Genomic DNA, 19,373 nt, shown 5'->3' with positions numbered 1-19,373 from the left:
AGGTGAACACCCCCAGCTCTCCCAGCCTGGCTGCAGAGCAGAGGGGCTCCAGCCCTTGGAGCATCTCTGTGGATTCCTCTGGACTCTCTCCAGCAGCTCCATGTCTTTTTGCTGTTGGCCCCAGGGCTGGAGCAGCTTTGAAGGTGGGGTCTGACCAGAAAGAAGCAGAGGGGCAGAATCCCCTCCCAGCTTCAGGAATGGAGCAGGAGGATGGTGCAGTATTATGGGTCCTTCAGGAGATGTCTTAGAGGGACAGAAAACCAGCTCAAGATGTCACTGGGGGGGTTGGTAGCTGCCAGTTGTATCTCTTTCACATCCCTGAGTGCAAGGGCAGGGTAAAACTGAGGTTCCTTCCTACCTTCTTCACCCTGGGTATTTTCCCTCCTCACAATGGGGGCACTGGCTCTCCCACATGCTGTGAGATTTGTCCTGGCATGTGCTGAACCTTCACCCAGGCTGCAGAGATCTTATCAGAGCCACAAAGTCGCATTCCTGGGCTGCCTCTCTGTGGGTCCTCTCCCTGCAGAACAAGCAGTCCTTCTGTTTTCCTCATAAACTCATCAAAAACAGCGGATCTGACAGGCTGGAGCAGCAGAATCTGCATAAACCAGCTGAGGCAGAGCCTGGAGAAGGCAAACTCTGTAACTCATAAATTAACCTGCTCCTGGGGTCACAGTGACCCTACAGCTGAACCCACCACTTGGCTTTGGCACAGCTCCATGCAGGATCCATCAGCCTCCCCCACACATTTCCCAGACACAGCTCAGGAGCCCAGAGGCTGCTCCTGAAAGGCTGTTTGGGTGCAAATGCCTGGTTTTTGGAGCCCAAAGATTTTGGTGCTGGCAGCTGGCTCGAGGCCATACTGACTTTAGCCTGGAAATCTTGTAGATAATCATTTGCTCCTCCACACTTGCATGTCCACAGCACTGAAATCAGGGGGTTCCTCCCCACTCCATGGAAGTCATCTGGTCCAGCCCCCTTGCTCATTTAGGACCACACAGAGCAGGTTGCCCAGGTCCATGTCCAGATGGATTTTAAATATCTCAAAGGATGGAGGTACCTTTTGCTGAGCAACCTGTGCAATTCTTGGCCTCACAGTAAAAAAGTGTTTCCTGGTGTTCAGAGGAATCTCCTGTGCTTCAGTGGGTGCCCTTAGCCCCTGTCCTCTGATTTTTACTTTAAGTATAGAATTTTCATCTTTGACAGTGATCTCTGGGGCTGAACCAGGTGACCTCCAAAGGTCCCTTCCCATCCCCATCCACCTTGCAGCGACTTGGAAATCCTGTGAGGAGCAGCTGAGGGAGCTGGGGGGCTCAGTGTGGAGAAAAGGAGGCTCGGGGGGACCTTGTGGCTCTGCACAACTCCTGACAGGAGGGGACAGCCAGGGGAGGTTCCAGCTCTGCTCCCAGGGAACAGGGACAGGATCAGGGACAGAACCTCAAGCCGTGGCCAAAGGACGTTCAGGCTGGACATGAGGCAGAACTTCTTCACGGGAAGGGTGGTCAGACATTGGCAGGGGCTGCCCAGGAGCTGCTGGAGTCCCCCTCCCTGGAGGTGTCCAAGGAACAACAGGAGGTGGCACTCAGTGCCACAGGTGGGACTCGATGACCTCGGAGATCTCACCCAACCTGAACGATTCTGTGACTTTACACCCTTCTCACGGATGTGTCACCGGCCTCTCCTCCGCACCTGCTCCTAGGGTGACGGGATCAGGGTGGTGCCGTGGGTTTGAGCCGGGCTTTGAGCCGGGCTTGGTACAGTACGGGCCGGGCTGGGCCGGGCTCGGCCCGCGGGGCCTCCCCGGGGCGGGGCGGGGCGCGCATGCGCGGGGCGGCCGCGGGGGCTCCCGGAGGCGGCGGCGCCGGGACTCGGCGGCGGCAGCGGGACAGGGGAGGGGACAGCGGGCACCGAGGGGACACCGAGGGGACACCGAGAGCGGGCACTGAGCGCGGTGAGTGCGGGACGGGAGAGCCGACACTGACTGCAGGGGGCGAGTGCGGTAGGTGAGTGTGGGCATGGAGTGCGGCAGACGGAGAGCAGGCACTGAGTGCGGGCACTGAGAGCTGACACTGCGGGCGGTCCCCTCCCTGCGGTCCCCTCCTCTCCCCCCGGGACACCCGGGGGTCCCCGGCGAGTTCCCGGTGCGCTGCTGCGTCCCCGCCGCGCCGGGAGCATCGTTCCCTGCGGGGGGAGCGGGATGCCGGGATGGGAGCGGGGGGTGCCCGGTGTGGTGCTTGCAGACCCCCCTGGGGTGCGGGGGTATGCGGGACCTTCCCCCCTGTGCCACGCACAGTTGTGGTTCACCCATCCTGCAGTGGTCAGGTGGGTGCTGGGGAAGAGTTTAAGGATGGGAGGGATGAGCAGGAGACACGGATTTTGCCTTAAATTCCCCCGTTACCGGTATCTCAAGGGCTTCCTGAAGGAGAGAGGTGGGCAGTGGTTTTCCTCCGTGTTTGTTTGAAATGGCTGTGGGCGGATTTTCCTTTAATGACTTAGACACCCGGGGAGCTCTGGAGGCCCCGGGAAGGCGATGCATAGTTCAGCCGTGAGCTGGGAGAAGCATCAGCTCCCGGTGTTTGCCTTGGAGCTGCCGCCTGCTCCTTGCGCAGACACGAGCTGGGGCGCGTCTCCAAAGGGTCACCGAAGGTTTGTTCCCTGCTGGTCTTCCCCGGGACACTTCGGGGTCATGTCCCCCCTATATCTCATCTAGATTGTTTTCCTGGCTAAAAACATCACAATCATCTCACTTTTTTCTTTTATTTTTTTTTTTTTCCCCCAGGGGCGGGGAGGGAAATATTGTGGACAGTCTTAAAGCGTTCTGCTTGTCTTGAACACAAATATATAGATATATAAGTTCAGGTAAACATTTAACAGTTGTTTGTTTGGTGCCAAACCAATTCCTTCCTGGCATGAGCAGGGTTGGGTATGGAGCATCCCAGTAGCTGTGCCAAGGTGACACATAGGGGCATGCAGGTTTTTATTGGGATGGAGAGGTGCACTTGTTGTGGGATTGTGGCTTCAGAGCTGGGAAATGATTTAAATATCGCTGTTTGGAGGATTTTTGGGTGGGATGAGGCTTGGAGCAACCTGATCTTGTGGAAGGTGCCCTGCCCATGGCAGGGAGGTTGGAACAAGATGAGCTTTAAGGTCCTTTCCAACCCAAAAACATTTTGGGATTCTAGGATGGCTTGCTGCAGATTAGGATGAGGACTGTAATGCTTCCCTGGCAACAGTCGTTGAAAAAGAGCAAAGTTACGGAAAGGTCATGAAAAAAGATTAATCCAGCGGGTCTGAAGTCTTGTTTTGCCCTCTGCCAGGGCAGGGAGAGGACAGGCAGCCATGAATTCTGAATTCTAGCAGCAGACTGTGCCTGCCTTGGGGTGCTGTGGTGATATGTGCTGCAAACAGTTCCTAAAACCCCACTCAGGGCTCGTCAGGCCAAACCACACAATTGCACATTCCCTCCCCCGCAGCTGGGGAAGGTGTGGGTTAACAGCCCTGCACCCCACAGGATTTTCTATTTCCTGGACATTAATTGCATTTATTTGTTTACGCTGAAGCTGCAGCCGCAGCCGGTGGCCGAGCCGAGGGCTGTGTCCCTGTGGATGCAGGGAGGGATGGCAGGGAGGGATGGCCGTGCCAGAGAGGCTGGGGACAAGGGAGGTGCCACCACCAGGTCACGTGCATGAGCTTGCAGCTACTTGCACATCTTGAGTCAGGCACCAGTTAATTTTTTATCTGCCAGTTTACAGGGTAACCCTTGCTCGTGGGGTCAGACCAGTGGCCCTTTAATTGTATAAACAATTAATCATTAGTAAATTTCAGAAGAATAAATACCCAGGGAAGCTGCTGGAGGCTGCAGCTGTACAGATGCCATACCTTGTAAGCTTCATCCTTCAAAGCATCATGGAATGGTTTGGGTTGGAAGGGACATTAAAGATAGTTCAGTTCCAACTCCCTGCCATGGACAGGGACACCTTCTACTAGACCAGGTTGCTCCAAGGCCCATCCAACCTGGCCTTGGACACTTCCAGGTAGTAAGGGGAAGCTTGCTCCCATCTCCTGCCCACCCTCCAAGCCCCACCAAATCCTTGGGATTGAGTAGGATTCTAAGCAAGTGAATGCAGCACAGCCTGCATGCCTTTTGTGGAGGGAATCTGCCGTCTGGCTCTTCCTTGGAGCTTTGTAGCCTCCAGAAAGGAGGCTACATCACTTCTGTCACTGCAAACCCAGAACCTGGCTGGGAGAAGCCATGGGGTTAAATGGGACGAGGTCCAGGATGGGGACAAAGACTTGTATTGCAGGGGAGAGGAGAGCCCACAGCTCCACGGGGTTGGCACAGGGCTGCAGTCTCTCCCTGGCAGTGCCTCCTCTCTGCCCGCAGCAGCCGCAGGGCTCTGCATGATTTATATACATTTTTTTCTAGTGACCAAAGCTCTCAAATCCGCAGCCTTAAAAAAAATTGCTTTTGTGCAAGAGGCTTTTGTGGATGACAGCAAAACTGAGCAGCCTCAGCCCAGAGGTTTTTTGGGGATGATGTTCAAGACAAACAGCACATGGCCAGTTTGGTTTGGTTGCTCTGCCCACAGGCAGATGATTCCAGGGTTGTCCCGTCAGCAGATGGATCTGAGCAGGGAGGGATTGGCTGGCTTGTAGAGGTTTCCCTGTGCTAGCAGGAGTTCCCAGTTCTAGATCTGCACTGAAGGAAGATTAGTGCTAAAGGAAGTTTGGGAGGTGAAAGTGGGATGCTGCTGTGACAAATCCAGGCTTCTTTTTCAGTCGGTGCAGGGGGAAAACCTCCAGGCACTTTTCTGGCACAGTTCCAGTTTCTGGAAAGAGTCAGTCCCAGTCCATCAGTGATCCTTGCATGGCTGAATACAGCAGGCAGGGACTGGTGGGGGTGGCAGGACCAAAACCATGCCCAGGGATGTGCTGACACTTCAACAACCTGATGGTTATAGTTTGGGACTATTTCCCAGTCTGGTTTGATTCCTGGTGTACTCATCCTGGGATTTCACAGCCACCTGAAATCCAGCCCCAAAGCATCGGGTGCTGTGTTGGTTTTGTGTGGGAAAAGAAAGTGGTGAGGGGATCAGGAAAGCACAAACAGCAAAGGATTAGCGAGGTCAGGAAAAAAAAGCTGCAAAATATTACCTTGCCCTTGAGCAAATTTTGATACAGAGGGAGTGGATTTGCCAGAGGAGGGAATTCTCAGTCAGGATCTGTGAGCAGAATTAGTGAATTCTGGAGGTGGTTTTCTTTTCTTTTTCTTTTTTTTTTCAGGAACTATTGGCTGTGTTATCAGCAGCATCACCAAGCTCTAACCCAGGTTAGGCATGAGGAAACTGCAGCTGTGCTATCACAGCAAACCAGAACTGTGCCGTTCCCTAACATGGTTTGGGAGATAGCACAGTCCAGGAGTTGTTCCTGGCTGACAGTTTGTGTGTGCACCCCCCATTTGAGGGGTGCAGCAGCACGGGAATGGCCAAGCCAGCCCCGCTGATCTCTGAGAACCTGATGTTGTGAAAATCAACCCCCACCTTGGCACATGATGCTTGGATTCTCACGCAAAGCCACCAGCCTCATCCAACCTTTGGTTTCCTAACATTGGGGTTCCATTCCCCTGCTTTGCTCCCCCAAACACCACAGGGCTTCAGGGGTGCCCCCCCTTGTTAGGATGCATTTGCCAGCAGCTTTGTTTTCGCTCTGTGCCCTCCAAGCACAGCGTTCCCTGTGCTGGCTCCACTGCTCTCATCCCCTGGCCCCATCCCAAAGCTCAGGCAACGCTGAGCCCATGTCAAGAGGCACTTGCTGCCCAGCACGGCTGAGCTGGCTGCTGGCCCAGCTCGCTGCCAGGCCAGGAATTGCAGGGGAGCTGACACTGCCGTGGCTTCCGTGGGGGATCCTGCCACCTCCCACTGGCTTTCGTGGCTCGTCTCCCGGCATCACGGGATGTTCGTTTCCTGAGGGATACAAGCTTGGACAAACCCTGCTTGGGCTGCATGCTGTGTGTGTGTGTATAGGGAAGGGGAGAATTTGAGCCATGTTCTTTTATTTGAAATTTACCACGAGGTTATTTTGACCTTTTTTCTGAAGAGATCAGGTTGTTTTAAGTCGTGCCTTTCAGGAAATCCTTTTTACCTTCCAGAGCATCCCAACCTGTGCAGGTTCCTGTTGGAAGAATAACAGGAATTGGGCTGATGTAGATCTAACAGGGCCTTGATGGAAATAAAATCTTCTGTGCAAGGCACTGTTAAGTAGTCCCAGCACTGCCCAGTGCATTAGGAGCACGATATCTCATTTCCATCAGGCAGATGAGGACTGATATCCCCGGATTTCCTAGATGGGGAAGTGTAAGCCCAGTTTACAGAAGCCCCAGGCACCTGGCCCCTCTCTGGTTGTGGGGATTTCCACTTCTTTGATGCTGGAGTGTAGATAAATCCTTCACACCCTGCTGCCTGCCCTGGCACATGGCACAAACCGTCAAATCATGGAATCACAGAGTGGTTTGGGTTGGGAGGGACATTAAGTCTTACCCAGGGCAACCCCCCTGCCATGGGCAAGGACATCTTCCACTATCCCAGCTTGCTCCAAGCTCCATTCAGCCTGGCCTTGGACACTTCCAGAGGTCCATCCACATCCCTCTGAGGGACCTGTGCTGGTTGTAAATCCCATGTAAATCCCAGTAACTCCCCACAGAAGGGATCTGAGCTCTGGGTGTTTCTGCTGCACTCTGGAGCAATGTTGGCACCTAAATCTTTGGCAGGAGAAGGAAGCAGGTAATACCAAGACTGCACTGGAACTGCTTCTTGAGCCAGTCCATGGTCTCATTTTCTCAGCTCTGGAGGGGCCTTTCCAAAACAAGGGGCAAGAATAGGATGGAGGAGCTGGCACTCTGCTCCCAGGATAGTCTTTCAAAGTTTTCTCCAGCTCTTCAGAATGGTTTAGTTACAGGAGGAGCTGTTTGTGTTCAGGGAGGACCAGCCTTTAGAAAACAGGGTTTAGAATGGGTCTTATCCAGTGCATCTGAGCCAGGTGCAGCCCTGGTGCAGCCTCTCCCAGAGCTGAACTGCTCCCTGCCATCCTGGTGCACTGGGAGCTGTGACACCAAAGTTAACCCCATGTAGGAATGGGTCACAATAAAACCCCAAAAGCTTCAAAATGACCTGGAGTTCCCCCTGGGATTTTTGCTTAACTGCCAGAAGAGAGGAAATCAGGCATTAATCACCTGCAGCTCTCCAAACCAATCTGTTGGCCACTGCTGTTATTTTCATGCTGTCCACAACCACTACTTCTTTTTTTTTGTTTCTTGTTTTAAATGCCATGCATTTATTAAAGACTTCCCCCAAGCTGAGTACCCCCAGTCCTCCCTGCTTTGTTTACCAGGAATTACTGCCTTTTTGGAAGCCTGTGTAAACCTCTGATGCCTGAATACCAGCCTGCAAGCAAATCTATCACATTGGTCCAGCCTCAATCCCAGACAGTGAACTTGGGGGCCAGACTGGTGGGAAAAATCGACCGTACTCTGTAGGAAATTTTCTCATTCAAACCCTTCCATCAGACTGTGACCAAAAAGCAAAAGAGCTGGGAAAAAGCTCGGGTTTCCAATTACCCTCTTCAAAAGGGAGAGAAAAATTGGAACAGGATCGTTCTCCTCCTGTGCGGGGAGTTTTTATTGTGGATGTCATGATCCAGCCTGGCCATCATCCACGCCCTCCTTCTCGCCTTGCAGCTCCCTCCCTGAACAAACGATACTTGGTTGCTGTTAATTGGGAGCAGCCAAAATAACTGAATCCCCCGGAGATGGGAGTGAGGACGGAATCTCAACGAGACACCCCGCCGATGAATGTGGCTTTCAGCTGCTCCTACACCCCCGTGAAGGGAAAAGAATAGGGGCTCTGTGAAAGTGAAACAGCCAGTGCTGACCTTGGGTTTCTGGGTTGGTGTTTTTTGTTGTTTTTTTGGTTTTTTTTTCCTCTTTCTCTCTCTTTTCTAACGTTAATTGCTCGTCACTTTGTCCCATCACATGATCGCTGGAAGCTGCCAACTTGTGCTCACTCACTCATATCACAGGGTTTGAAATAAGCAGGGTACCAGGTTCCTGATTTAGCGTTTTTCAGCCCAGTATCAGATGTGTTTCGTGTGATTTCGGACTATTATTTTGAAAATCTCTGTCTCTCACAGCCTGTTTAAAACTGGCATTTTCCAGCTCTGAAAGCCTGCCTGGAATAATCTGTGCTGTCAGGGAGTTGTGCAGTGCCCAGGTTCTCTGAGGTGATGCTTGCTGCATGCACTGAGCTCTGGGGATGAGAGACCTTGGCAAAATCCTGGCATGAGTACGAGTGGTGCAAGCCAGAGCCAGGCTGTGCCTGGGACAGAAGCTGCCTGTCTCTCTCACACCCTTGTCAGCATGCAAAGCAGGCAGGCCATGGACTGCATTCCCATACATTCCTATTCCCAGGCTCAATTGCCACCTTCCCATGCTCTTTACATGCATTTTTCCACAGGAGATGAGCACCAGCTCTGCTCTCTGCAGGTCTGTGCCCTTTTGACCTATGCTTGCAGCTGTGCCCTCTCGGAGGTTTTCAGTTCCTCTTGTGCTGGAACAGAACCTGTTCACTCTCTCATTACTCTCTGCTCTCCCAAGATGTAGTGAACTTCAGCATTGTCCTTTCTTCTGCCTCACCGTCATGATCATTGAATCATAGAATCCCAGAATGGTCTGGGTTGGAAAGATCATTTTGTTCCAACTCCTCTGCCATGGGCAGGAAAAAATTCTTTCCTGTGATGTTGGTGAGGCCATGGCATAGGTTACCCAGAGAAGCGGTTGTTGCTCCATCCCTGGAAGTGTCCAAGGTTGAATGGGGCTTGGAGCAACCTGGGATAGTGAAAGGTGTCCCTGCCTGTGGCAGGAGGTTGGAATGAGGTGTTCTTCAAGATCCCTTCCATCTGAAGCACTCCACAATTCCTTGATTTATGAATGAGTTCCACTAGCACAAGATGCCAGAATAGACTGGCTGTGCTTTGGAACAAGGCAGAGTGAGTGTTGCTTCCTGTTTACACCTTGCTCTCATAGGACTGCCCCAAAGCCAAAATTTGCCTCGCCTCCCTAGATTTTGGCATGTAACTCCACAGGGATACACAGCCTGCTGAATGAACTGCATGTCCCATTATGGATTAGGACCCTGCAGACCCTTAGGAGAGAAACAAAGTCTTTATGAGTGTGCACAACATTAACTGCCCAGCAAGTGTGCTCTTTTCAGCATTACATATCTGTGAAACTAAAACAGGGACCATTTTGCCTTCTGTGGCTAAGGCAGCTCCATCAAACACAGCGGACAAAATCCCCTGTGGTAAAGAAAGAAAAAAAACCTCCAGCCTTGAGAGATGCTAAGAGAGAAAGCCAAGACAGTGTAGGGCAGAAAGAATTTTCTGGAAAATGACACCTAATTATGATAGCTCCCCTCTGCTAGAATACAGAAGCAACATAAAAATATTTTGTTTCTTATCAGATGCTTTGGGTTTCTACAGGAAGTGAGACTTGCTGCCTGGTTGAGAATCTGCTCTGACTTTGCTCTTTGTGCTGTCTCACCCTGAGACTGCCAGGTCCCACCTCCTTGCTTTCAGAAACTCTCTCATGGTGTTTAACACTGTCCTGTTCTCTGTGTCACAGCCTAGCAGGGGTCTCCCATCATGGAATCACAGACTGGTTTGGGTTGGAAGGGATCCTAAAGCTCCTCTACTTCCAGCCCCCTGCCACGGGCAGGGACACCTTCAGTAGACCAGGTACCCACACAAACTACTGGTGTCTCACCTCTGGACACAGCTAGTAGGAGAAAAATTGCAACAGGAGAAAAATTGGCTGTTTTCCACACCCAGACAAAACACTTATTTGTGTTTCCTTTTTATTTATTTTTTTTTGCTACCTCCATCCCCTTACCTCCAGTTGTGTGCATATAAGCTTAGGAGACAGATTCTGCTCCTGCAAACCTGTGTGTGTTGGTTTCACAGGAGTAACCACAGCCCTGCACAGTCTGGTGGGGCCCCATCAGCACCAGTTTCAGTTTAACACGGGCAGTTGTGATGAATTCTCCTCTATTTTGTATGACACAAACACCAGCAGGGAAGAGCAGTATCTAGGTTATTGGGAAACAGGGGATATTGGGAATTAATTTAATGCCAAGAGTTGTTCTCCACACATTAGGATCCTGCTGTGCCCTGAATCTGATTCTTGCCAGCCAGAGCTTAGCAAGTCTGGAGGTTACCAAAGAGCAGAGCAGGCAGAGGAGTGCCCAGCACGGGGTTTGGCTGCTGTGAGCATCCAGGGACGTCTCTGGCAGTCCCTCAGCATTGGCTCTATGGGTGCTCCCAAAGCTCTGATGCTGTACCCAAACTGCAGCCAGCTTGGATGTGAAGCCTCTCATTTCTTCAGTCCCTCTCAGTCCTGATGCTTCTTACTTGTGGAGGGATGAGGGATGCAGGTTTGGGACTGTGGATTTCTCCACTTCTCCCTCTGCCATACTCACTACAGCAATCCACGGGCAAGTTGTGTGACAGGGAAGGTTGAGTTTCTTTGCAGCCTCAATGATTTGGTTGGAACCCTCTTAACTCATGTGCGGACAGGCTGTTTATCCCTTAGATGAGTCATTTACATCCTAGTTTTGTCCTTGAGCATTTTGTTCTGGGGTAAGGGGTGAAAAATCACCTTCATAAATCATCAGATGCTTTCTTGCCAAGTAACTGCTTCCTGCAGCCTCTTGTTGGCAGCTTGTGGCTCCTGAACATGCTCCAAGTTGAGTGCCTGAGGAAGTGGGGAGGAAGGGCAGGCTTGTGACATTGCTGTGCCAATCTGATGCAGGCAGACCTGCAGGGACAGGGCTCTGCCATCCCCCTCTGAATTTAGGTCAGGGATCAGATATCCCTGGGAATCTGGTACTCCCTCAGACCCTTCTTTAACTCCCCAGGAGATCTGGTAGCCCTAAACGTGACAATATTGATGGAATCATGGAGTGGATTTGGTTAGAAGGGACCTGAAAGACCATCTTGACCCAACACCCTGCCATGGGCAGGGACACCGTCCACTATCTCAGGCTGCTCCAAGCCCCGGCCAGCCTGGCCTTGGACACTTCCAGGGATCCAGGGGCAGCCACAGCTTCTCTGGGAAACCTGTGCCAGGGCTTCACAGGGAAGAATTCTGTCCCAATATCCCATGTATCCCTGCCCTCTGGCAGTGGGAAGCCACTGCCCTTTGTCCTGTCCTTCCAGGCCCTTGTCCCAAGTCCTTCTCCAGTTCTGGAGCCCCTTTAGGCACTGGAAGGTGCTCTAAGAGCCAGCATCTCCATGGTGCCATGGTTAATCCCACTGGGAATGCCAGCATGCTCTTCTCCCCGGTGCACCACCATTAACATTTCCTCTTTCTCCCATCCCCACAGGGCAGGAAGACGACGTTCCCTGGCACGGGGCTGAAGGATGACAGCCATCCTGGAGCGGCTCAGCACGCTGTCCCTCAGCGGGCAGCACCTCAGCCGGCTGCCCCGGCTGCTGGAGGACGGCCTCCCCAAGATGCCCTGCACGGTGAAGGAGTGCGAGGTGCCGCAGCTCTTCCGCGAGCCCTACATCCACAGCGGGTACCGCCCCACCGGCCAGGACTGGCGCTACTACTTCCTCAGCCTCTTCCAGAAGCACAACGAGGTGGTCAACGTGTGGACTCATCTCCTGGCGGCGCTGGCCGTGCTGCTGAGGTTCAAGACGTTTGTGGAGGCCGAGCAGTTGCCTGTGGACGCGTGGTCCTTGCCGTTGCTCATCTTTGTCCTCTCCTCTGTCACCTACCTGACCTGCAGCCTCTTGGCCCACCTGCTGCAGTCCAAGTCGGAGCTGTACCACTACACCTTCTACTTCGTGGACTATGTTGGAGTCAGCATCTACCAGTATGGCAGTGCCCTGGCTCATTTCTACTACAGCTCTGACCAAGCCTGGTACGACAAGTTCTGGCTTTTCTTCCTGCCAGCAGCAGCTTTCTGCGGCTGGTTGTCCTGTGCCGGCTGCTGCTACGCCAAATACCGGTACCGACGGCCTTACCCCATCATGAGGAAGATGTGCCAGGTGATCCCAGCAGGGCTGGCTTTCATCCTGGATATCAGTCCCGTGGCTCACCGGGTGGTTGTGTGTCACCTGGGGGGCTGTGAGGAGGATGCTGCTTGGTACCACACGTACCAGATACTGTTTTTCCTTATCAGTGCTTATTTCTTTTCCTGCCCTGTCCCTGAGAAATACTTCCCTGGCTCCTGTGATATTGTTGGCCATGCCCACCAGATCTTCCACACCTTCCTGGCCATCTGCACCCTTTCACAGCTGGAGGCCATTCTTTTGGATTACAAGAACAGGCAGGAGATTTTCCTGAAGAGACATGGGCCTTTTACTGTTTATCTCTCCTGCATCTCATTTTTTGGCTTGGTGGCCTGTAGTGCCATCACAGCTTACATCCTGCGATGCAGGATCAAGGCCATCCTGGCTAAAAAGGACTCCTGAGAGTCACGGACGTGACAGGCATGACATGACCAGAGAAAATCAAGAAAAAGGGCGTAACATACTAGAGACATGACTGTCTTACCTGCCTAACACGCCGTGACTAACCAGGACCCTGGATTCAGATGGAGGGCTGGACACTTCATGCTGGATGCATTTTCACAGCAGGGATTGCCTTTTGCCATCCAGGGGGGGACATGGAGTGTTTTAAGCCAGAACAAGTCACTGAACCAAGGATGCTGAAATAGGCAGAGGTTCCTTGTTCAAGCTGGTAGAGCTGTGGGTGAGACCTTGCTGAAGGTCAGGGAGGGCAGCCTGGAGGCTGTGGGACTGTAGAAGGGTGTGCCAGGGCTCACAACACCTTGAGGACCACAGCTGGATGTGATGACCTCTCTGGGTTTGGCCGTATCTGTGTGAGAACTGTTCCTGTCAAAGGCAGTAGGAAGGTTTTGGGAAGTCTGTGTTTCTAGGGTTCAGGTGTGAGGGCACATGTGGCACCATGGCTGCTAGAATCCTTTTCCTGTTCCAGCCAGGTTTTCTCTGTGCTCCCCTTTTCAAGGGTGTCAATGCCAGGTTGCTTAGGTGGCTTTGTGAAAACATCTTTGGAGATCCTGGCCTGACCTGGCATCCTCTGGGACAAACTAGGTCTGTGTCATCTGTCTAGGGAGTCTGACCAACCTCTAGCAATGTCCATGAAATGTGGAGTAACTTGGATGGGATCTGTTTGGTACAGGAAAGGCTCTGCTCCTCCAACAACACTACTGTGGTCACGGCCAAAAGGGTGTGAAGGTGAAGGAGTCTTTATTCCCCTCTTAATGGTGCTTTGTGTCCTTGGTGAGCATTGTGGGAAAGCTGACCTTGGAGCTGCAGGCTTGCTGTTCTATGACCAGTGGGGCTGTGACTCTGCCATGTTTTTATCAGTATTAAATGAAGATGGAGCAGCAAAAGGCAGGAGCAGGGTGATGACATTAGGGTCCTGCACAACCTCGGGATGGGTTTGTCCTTGGGACTTGGTGATTCCTGTGTGGAATGGCAAAGAGAGCGGTCAGGGTCACTTAATGTCCATGGGTCACTCCTATCCAAGGTAACAACGGCTGGATTGCTGTGTCCCCCACTAGAAGAACCTATTCTGTGCTTGCCTTGGGGGAATATTGAACATGGAGCCACCAAGGAGGATTAAATCCTTGCTAAAACCAAGGAATCCACGGGACCTATCCCAGCCATGGATTTGTCTCATTGAGCCCAAGGGCAGGCAAATGAATTGTGATTGCTGGTTCTGAGCAGGCAGAGTGTAGGGTTGGGGGTATGGTTGGTGAGGACAAGCACTGATTTCTGCACTTATCTCTGTTTCAGCTCTTGAGGTGTGTGTGTTCATGTTCCATGCATGTGCATGGGATTTGTTATCCAGAAAGGCTTTGCCTTGGGATTTTATATGTGCAGAGCCTCCTAGCTGGGTTAAGATTAACTTGAAGGAAACAGTGCTGTCTTTCTGGAGGAGCAAGGTGGGCTGGACAGCAGATTTGTTAATAGGTGGTGGAAAACAGATCTGTAGATTGGCACTTTGCTGGTCCTGTGTTTAGTAGGTAAATTTGGGACTCATGACCCTATAGAAAATTAAATACAAAGGGAGAAGGAAGTAAGTTTGGAGTATAGGAGAAGAAGTCATAGGAAAGCCTTCAGGAGGTCATCAACTCCACCCTTTCTCATCAGTCCTGGCCTCAGCTTAGAAATTAATTACTTGATTTCATAGGGTGTTTTTGATGGTACAGATGGTACAGCCATGCTGACCTAGCAGAAAATCTGCCTCAGGGGAGATGCCAAGCAGGGGTGGTCCCACAGGCACCTCGTTAAACCTCTTCCCATGCACAGAAGTTCATCTCACTACGGAGTGAGCCAGTGCCGGGAGAGGGACCTTTGGGAAACCAATCCTACTGAAAAAATGTCAATAATTTTCGGCTGGTTTTAAATCTGAGCCAACTCACTTGAACAATGCAGCTGCTGGTAGGGAAGGACTGGAGTGGAGGCCAGCAGCAGTTCCTCCTTGCATGGCAGCTGGCTGCTCAGCTCACTCAGCTGCACTGATGGACTGCTCCCTCCATGGCTTCTGGCTTTGTTTGTGGGTCTCCTCCCATTTGAGAAAATGCTTCCAGTCTGAAAAAATGTCAATAATTTTCGGCTGGTTTTAAATCTGAGCCAACTCACTTGAACAATGCAGCTGCTGGTAGGGAAGGACTGGAGTGGAGGCCAGCAGCAGTTCCTCCTTGCATGGCAGCTGGCTGCTCAACTCACTCAGCTGCACTGATGGACTGCTCCCTCCATGGCTTCTGGCTTTGTTTGTGGGTCTCCTCTGAGTTTGAGAAAATGCTTCCAGCGCAAGCAGCTTTTTCTCACAGCCTAATTTGCCTTGGTTTTGTGGTGGGTAAGGCAGAGCACGGCACTGGGTGTGGAACTGGCTGGATGGTATCAGTAGGTTCATGTGCAGAAACAGAGGTAAATCGGGCTGGTCCAGAGCTCGTTTCTGACATAAAATGAAGAAGGATTGGGCATGGCTGGTAATAGCAAACCTGCTCTGCTGCTACCTGGAGTTATACTGGTACCAATGGAAGGGATCACCCAGGTGTCCCCTTCTCTGAGGGTTTGAAAACAAATGACATGCCCTGCCCTTGTTGAAGCAGGGTGAGTACGGTAATTCCATCTCTTTCAGGGACAGGGAGAGGAGCCCTCATGGCTCTCCCAAGGTACTTTTGATCATATCTTCTCCTCCCTGGCTGAGCAGAAGTGGACAGTGGAGCAGTGGTGTAGCAATGGAGGTGTTTTTGCACACTCCCACATCTCCCCTCAGGTGAAGCTGTGCCCATCTCCGCGTGGCCCTGCACTCCCACCTGGAGCTGACCTCCGGTTACGATGATGGGTGGAGTGAGCTGGGATCTACAACACAGATCTGTGCTGCTGTGAGGATGCACCCTTGTGTCACAAGGGGCTCACCAACACTGGAGCTTCCTTCCTCTCTGTCTCCATCCTCCTCTTCCTCCAACCAGCTTCCTTCTTCCCTTCATCCTTGTGCCTTATGCACCTGGCTGCCTTCCTGGGCAGACTCCACATGCTGCAGTTTCAGCTGGGAAGTGGCTGTGGAAGCTTTGCCAGTGATCCAGAGGACACCAGGGCTGGATCTGGAGAAAGCCAAAGTGCCGCTGTGGTAAATGCTCAGCTTGTCCCCAGGACCTTCTCCTTGGGCTCAGTGCTTGGAGCAGGTCTCCTCCATCCTGGTGTTCTAAGGAAGCATGCCTGGGAAGAACAAACCAGTGGCCAGGCTTGGTGAAGAGCTGACCACCAAAGGTTGAGCACACCTGAGATCCCTCAAGGATCCCTGAGGTCACAGTCCTCTCCGTCAGGAATCTCTGGTCCTGAGGTAGTGCTCCTTGAGATCTTGGAAGCCAGGACAGCTCCTGAGAATTCATCCCAATGTGCCTTGTACTGTCTCTTTTGGGTGTGCCTTGTACTGTTTCTTTTGGGGATTAATCCTGAAGGAACCTGAGGATCAAGGGCAGCCTCTTTGCTGTCTGCTCCATGGTCCATGGTCTCTCTTACCAGCCAATTCCCACTGACAGGATTTGCTCAGTGTACAGAGCAGGAGGGGAGGATGGAGACAGGTGCCTTCAATTTGTATTTATGCCTAATTTGTGTAACAAGGCAAGGACGGGTTCCTCATGTGCCTTGCAATTTACATCTTTTACTGACAAGATTATTTTTAAGCACTGTTCATTACTAAACAAAAGTACAAAAGAGTTTGTATTTTTTTTCCTTTGGGAAACAGGGAAGGATATGAGTGTTCCTTATTAACCATCCCCTTCCCAACTCCCACCTGCTGACTTTGTATTGTTGAAAACATTGACAATATTTTAAGCTTTGTACTGTACTGATCTTTATTTAAAAACTTTAGTGGAAAAAAAAATCTGTGAAAGCAAAACAATTGGTGTGGTGTGAAATTCCCAAATGCACAGCTGCACAACTACAGAAGGTTATGAGTCATTAGAAAGAAATAGGGATAATAATTACTGAGAGGATATATTAGAGAGATAATAATTACAATAATGAACAATAAGGTGTGGTTTTATCTGTGCACTCAAAGCACTTCCAAGGTTTCACAATACCTTTTGGATTTCATTCCCTTTCCACAAGGGAAGTGCAGAACAGCTGCCCTACACTGATGATAAATTTTATTTCATCATCCATAATCACAGAGGGGTTGAGTTTGGAAAAGATCTCTGAGGGCCACTTGGTCTAACCCTCAGCTCAAGCAGGGCCACTCAGAGCTGGTAGCCCAGGTCCATGTCCAGATGGATTTTGAATATATCCAAAGATGGAGACTCCATCACCTCTCTGGGTAACCTGCGCCAGTGCTCAGCCACCCTCACAGTAAAAAAGTGTTTCCTGATGTTCAGAGGAACCTCCCGTGTTCTAGTGTGTGCCTGTGCCCTCTGGTCCTGGCCCTGGGACCCAGCACACAGCCTTGTCCTGTCCACTTCCCTTCAGGGATTTACCTGATTTTTACACTCCCATAAAATCCTTTAAATATTGCCTGACCTGATCCTCTTCCACCAAGGTACATATTCCTTACTCCAGCCCTTCCCCTGCTCTCAGGGACCAGGGGTTCCTGAAGGCTGATCTCACTGGTAAAGACTGAGAAGAAGGCTTTTCCATGTTCTCTGTAGCCAGTTCCCACATCTTACTGAGCAATGGGCCGACAACATTTCCCCTACTCTCCCTTTTGTCACCCTGTAGAAACCCTTTTGATTTTCTTTGACATTCCTGAACAATTCCAGTTGGACTTTGCCTTTCCTCATTCCTACAAGCTCAGATAATCTCTGTATTCCTTTCTATCCATGTCCTTGCTTTCACCTTCTCTCTGCTGCTTCTCTGTTTGAATTTTTCCAGGAGCTCCTTGTTTATCCATGCAGGCTTGCTGGCATTTTTTCCCAGCTTCCTGCTCCGTTCTTGAGCTTGGAGAGGAGTCCTCCTAGGCCTGCTTATCCCAGGGGACTCTACTAAGCGGATAGAGGCTTTTGAAGAGGCCAAAGCCTGAAGGCTAGTGTTTGATGTTTACCCTCCTCCCTTCCTTCAGGATCCTGAAGTCCACCAGCCTGCTCTGCTTTTGACCCCCACATTTCCAGCAAACCATGGCTGGTGAGTTTGATGTCCAGCAAAGAGCCTCTCCTTGTTGGCTCCTCCATCACTTGGAGGAGGGAGTTACCAGCACTGCATTCCAGAAACCTCCTGGGCTGCAAATCACAGAATCATAGAAGGATTTGGGTTGGAAGAGACCTTAAAGATATCTCATTCCAATCCCCTGCCCTGGCCAGGCACACCTTCCACTAGACCACATTTCTCAGGGCTCCATCCAATTTGACCTTGAATGTTTCCACGGATAGGGCATCCAGAGCTTCTCTGGACAACCAGTGTCAAGGCCTCACCAACCCCACACTAAATAATTTCTTCCTAATACCCAATCTAAATCTGGCTTCACTTTGAAGCCATTCCCCTTTGTCCTGTCACTACATGTTTTTGTAAATAGTCCCTCTCCATCTTTCCTGTAGGCTCCCTTCAGGTACTGGAAGACTGCAATTAGGTTACCCCAAAGCCTTCTCTTTTCCAGGATGAACAATCCCAATTCTCTTGGCATTTCCTCTTGGGAGAGATGCTCCATCCCCCTTTACTTGTCCTTCCAGCAGGTATCAGGGTGGCTGAAGTCCCCCATGAGGAGCAGGGCTTGCAGAGAGGCAACTGGCCCAGTACAACATCACCCAAACTGGTTATCCCTTGAACCCTTCCCCTCTAAGATCTCTGGTGGCTCATCATCCACACAGAATTCCAGGCACTCCAGCTGCTCTCTCACTAAAGGGCAGCTCCCTTTCCTGACCTTTTTGGTTTGTCTGTATTCCTCCGTTGCAGCACTCGGGTCATGGGAGCCATCCCATCACACCTTCCTGATCCCAACAAAATCACGGCCCTGCAGATGCGCCCAGATCTCTGCCTCATCATGCCCAGTCCCCACACTGCTGGTGTTCTCTACACATGCTCCAGAGACACCCCAGCACATTTACTTCCCAGATTTAGGGATCCCAGTTTTAGAGATTTCTCCATCATGGTGTTTTGTTGATTTTCTGATCCCTTTCTGTCATATTGCTCCAGATCCTCAACTCATCAGCCTTATCTGGGAGGGTTGTGTGTGATCACATACATAATTCATCAATTTTTTCTGAATTTCAGAACTTAAAACCTCTAGAATATCTTTTATTTTTCCTTCCAATAACCAGTAATTTTAATTATTATTTCTTAATATACCACGCAGACCAAGGCTTCTGCAGGTTGTGTCTTCACCCACCAGGGGGCGAGATGTCTCCATCTGTGTCCTCCACTGCCACGAAAGCAGAGCCCGATAAAGAATTCCTTTTGCCTTTCATGAGTGGATAGCAGAGATGTAGGAAGCTAAAAAGGCTCATCTTAACCTTGGCAAGTCAGACTTGTCTGTACAGTTGCCAAGGATGAAGCTTAATCTAAATCTTCACTTTAATTCTTTATTTCTCCTTTCTGCTGCTTTACAGTCACAATTACTAAACACCTTGTGCTATGGCTTTTCTTCCTCTTTCTGTAGAATCCCAGAATGGTTTGGATTGGAAGGGGCATTAAAGACCATCTCGTTCTCAACCCCTGCCATGAGCAGGGACACCTTCCATTAAACCAGGTTGTTCAGCCTGGCCTTGGACACTTCCAGGGATGGTGCAGCCACAGCTTCTCTGGGGAACCTGTGCCAAGGCCTCCCCACCCTCACAGGATGAATTCCTTCCCAG

The 19,373-nt window shown here is 51.1% G+C and overlaps 1 protein-coding gene across 3 annotated transcripts; it reads left to right on the top strand.

Annotated features, from left to right (window-relative positions):
* The first annotated feature begins 1,826 nt into the window (after nucleotides 1–1,826).
* Nucleotides 1,827–14,653, top strand: PAQR8 (progestin and adipoQ receptor family member 8). 3 transcript variants are annotated; one of them, XM_039696027.1, is made up of 2 exons: nucleotides 1,827–1,951; nucleotides 11,433–14,653. In XM_039696027.1, exon 2 carries the CDS (start codon nucleotides 11,470–11,472, stop codon nucleotides 12,526–12,528), a length of 1,059 nt encoding a protein of 352 aa, XP_039551961.1. In that variant the 5' UTR covers nucleotides 1,827–1,951; nucleotides 11,433–11,469; the 3' UTR covers nucleotides 12,529–14,653. The 3 variants fall into 3 exon arrangements, with proteins under 3 accessions (XP_039551961.1, XP_039551962.1, XP_039551963.1); XM_039696028.1 differs by having other exon boundaries at nucleotides 1,877–2,003; XM_039696029.1 differs by having other exon boundaries at nucleotides 1,920–1,999.
* Nucleotides 14,654–19,373: the final 4,720 nt, after the last annotated feature.

This window comes from Passer montanus, unplaced genomic scaffold, assembly GCF_014805655.1.
Source record: "Passer montanus isolate IOZ18808 unplaced genomic scaffold, ASM1480565v1 scaffold94, whole genome shotgun sequence".
Classification (NCBI taxonomy): domain Eukaryota; kingdom Metazoa; phylum Chordata; class Aves; order Passeriformes; family Passeridae; genus Passer; species Passer montanus.
Note: the sequence above shows the minus strand (reverse complement) of the source record. Positions and strands in the feature narration are given on the sequence as shown.

What these genes read in the sequence shown, in the direction of transcription:
- PAQR8 (XM_039696027.1), top strand. Translation starts at nt 11,470, where the DNA reads ATGACAGCCATCCTGGAGCGGCTCAGCACGCTGTCCCTCAGCGGGCAG.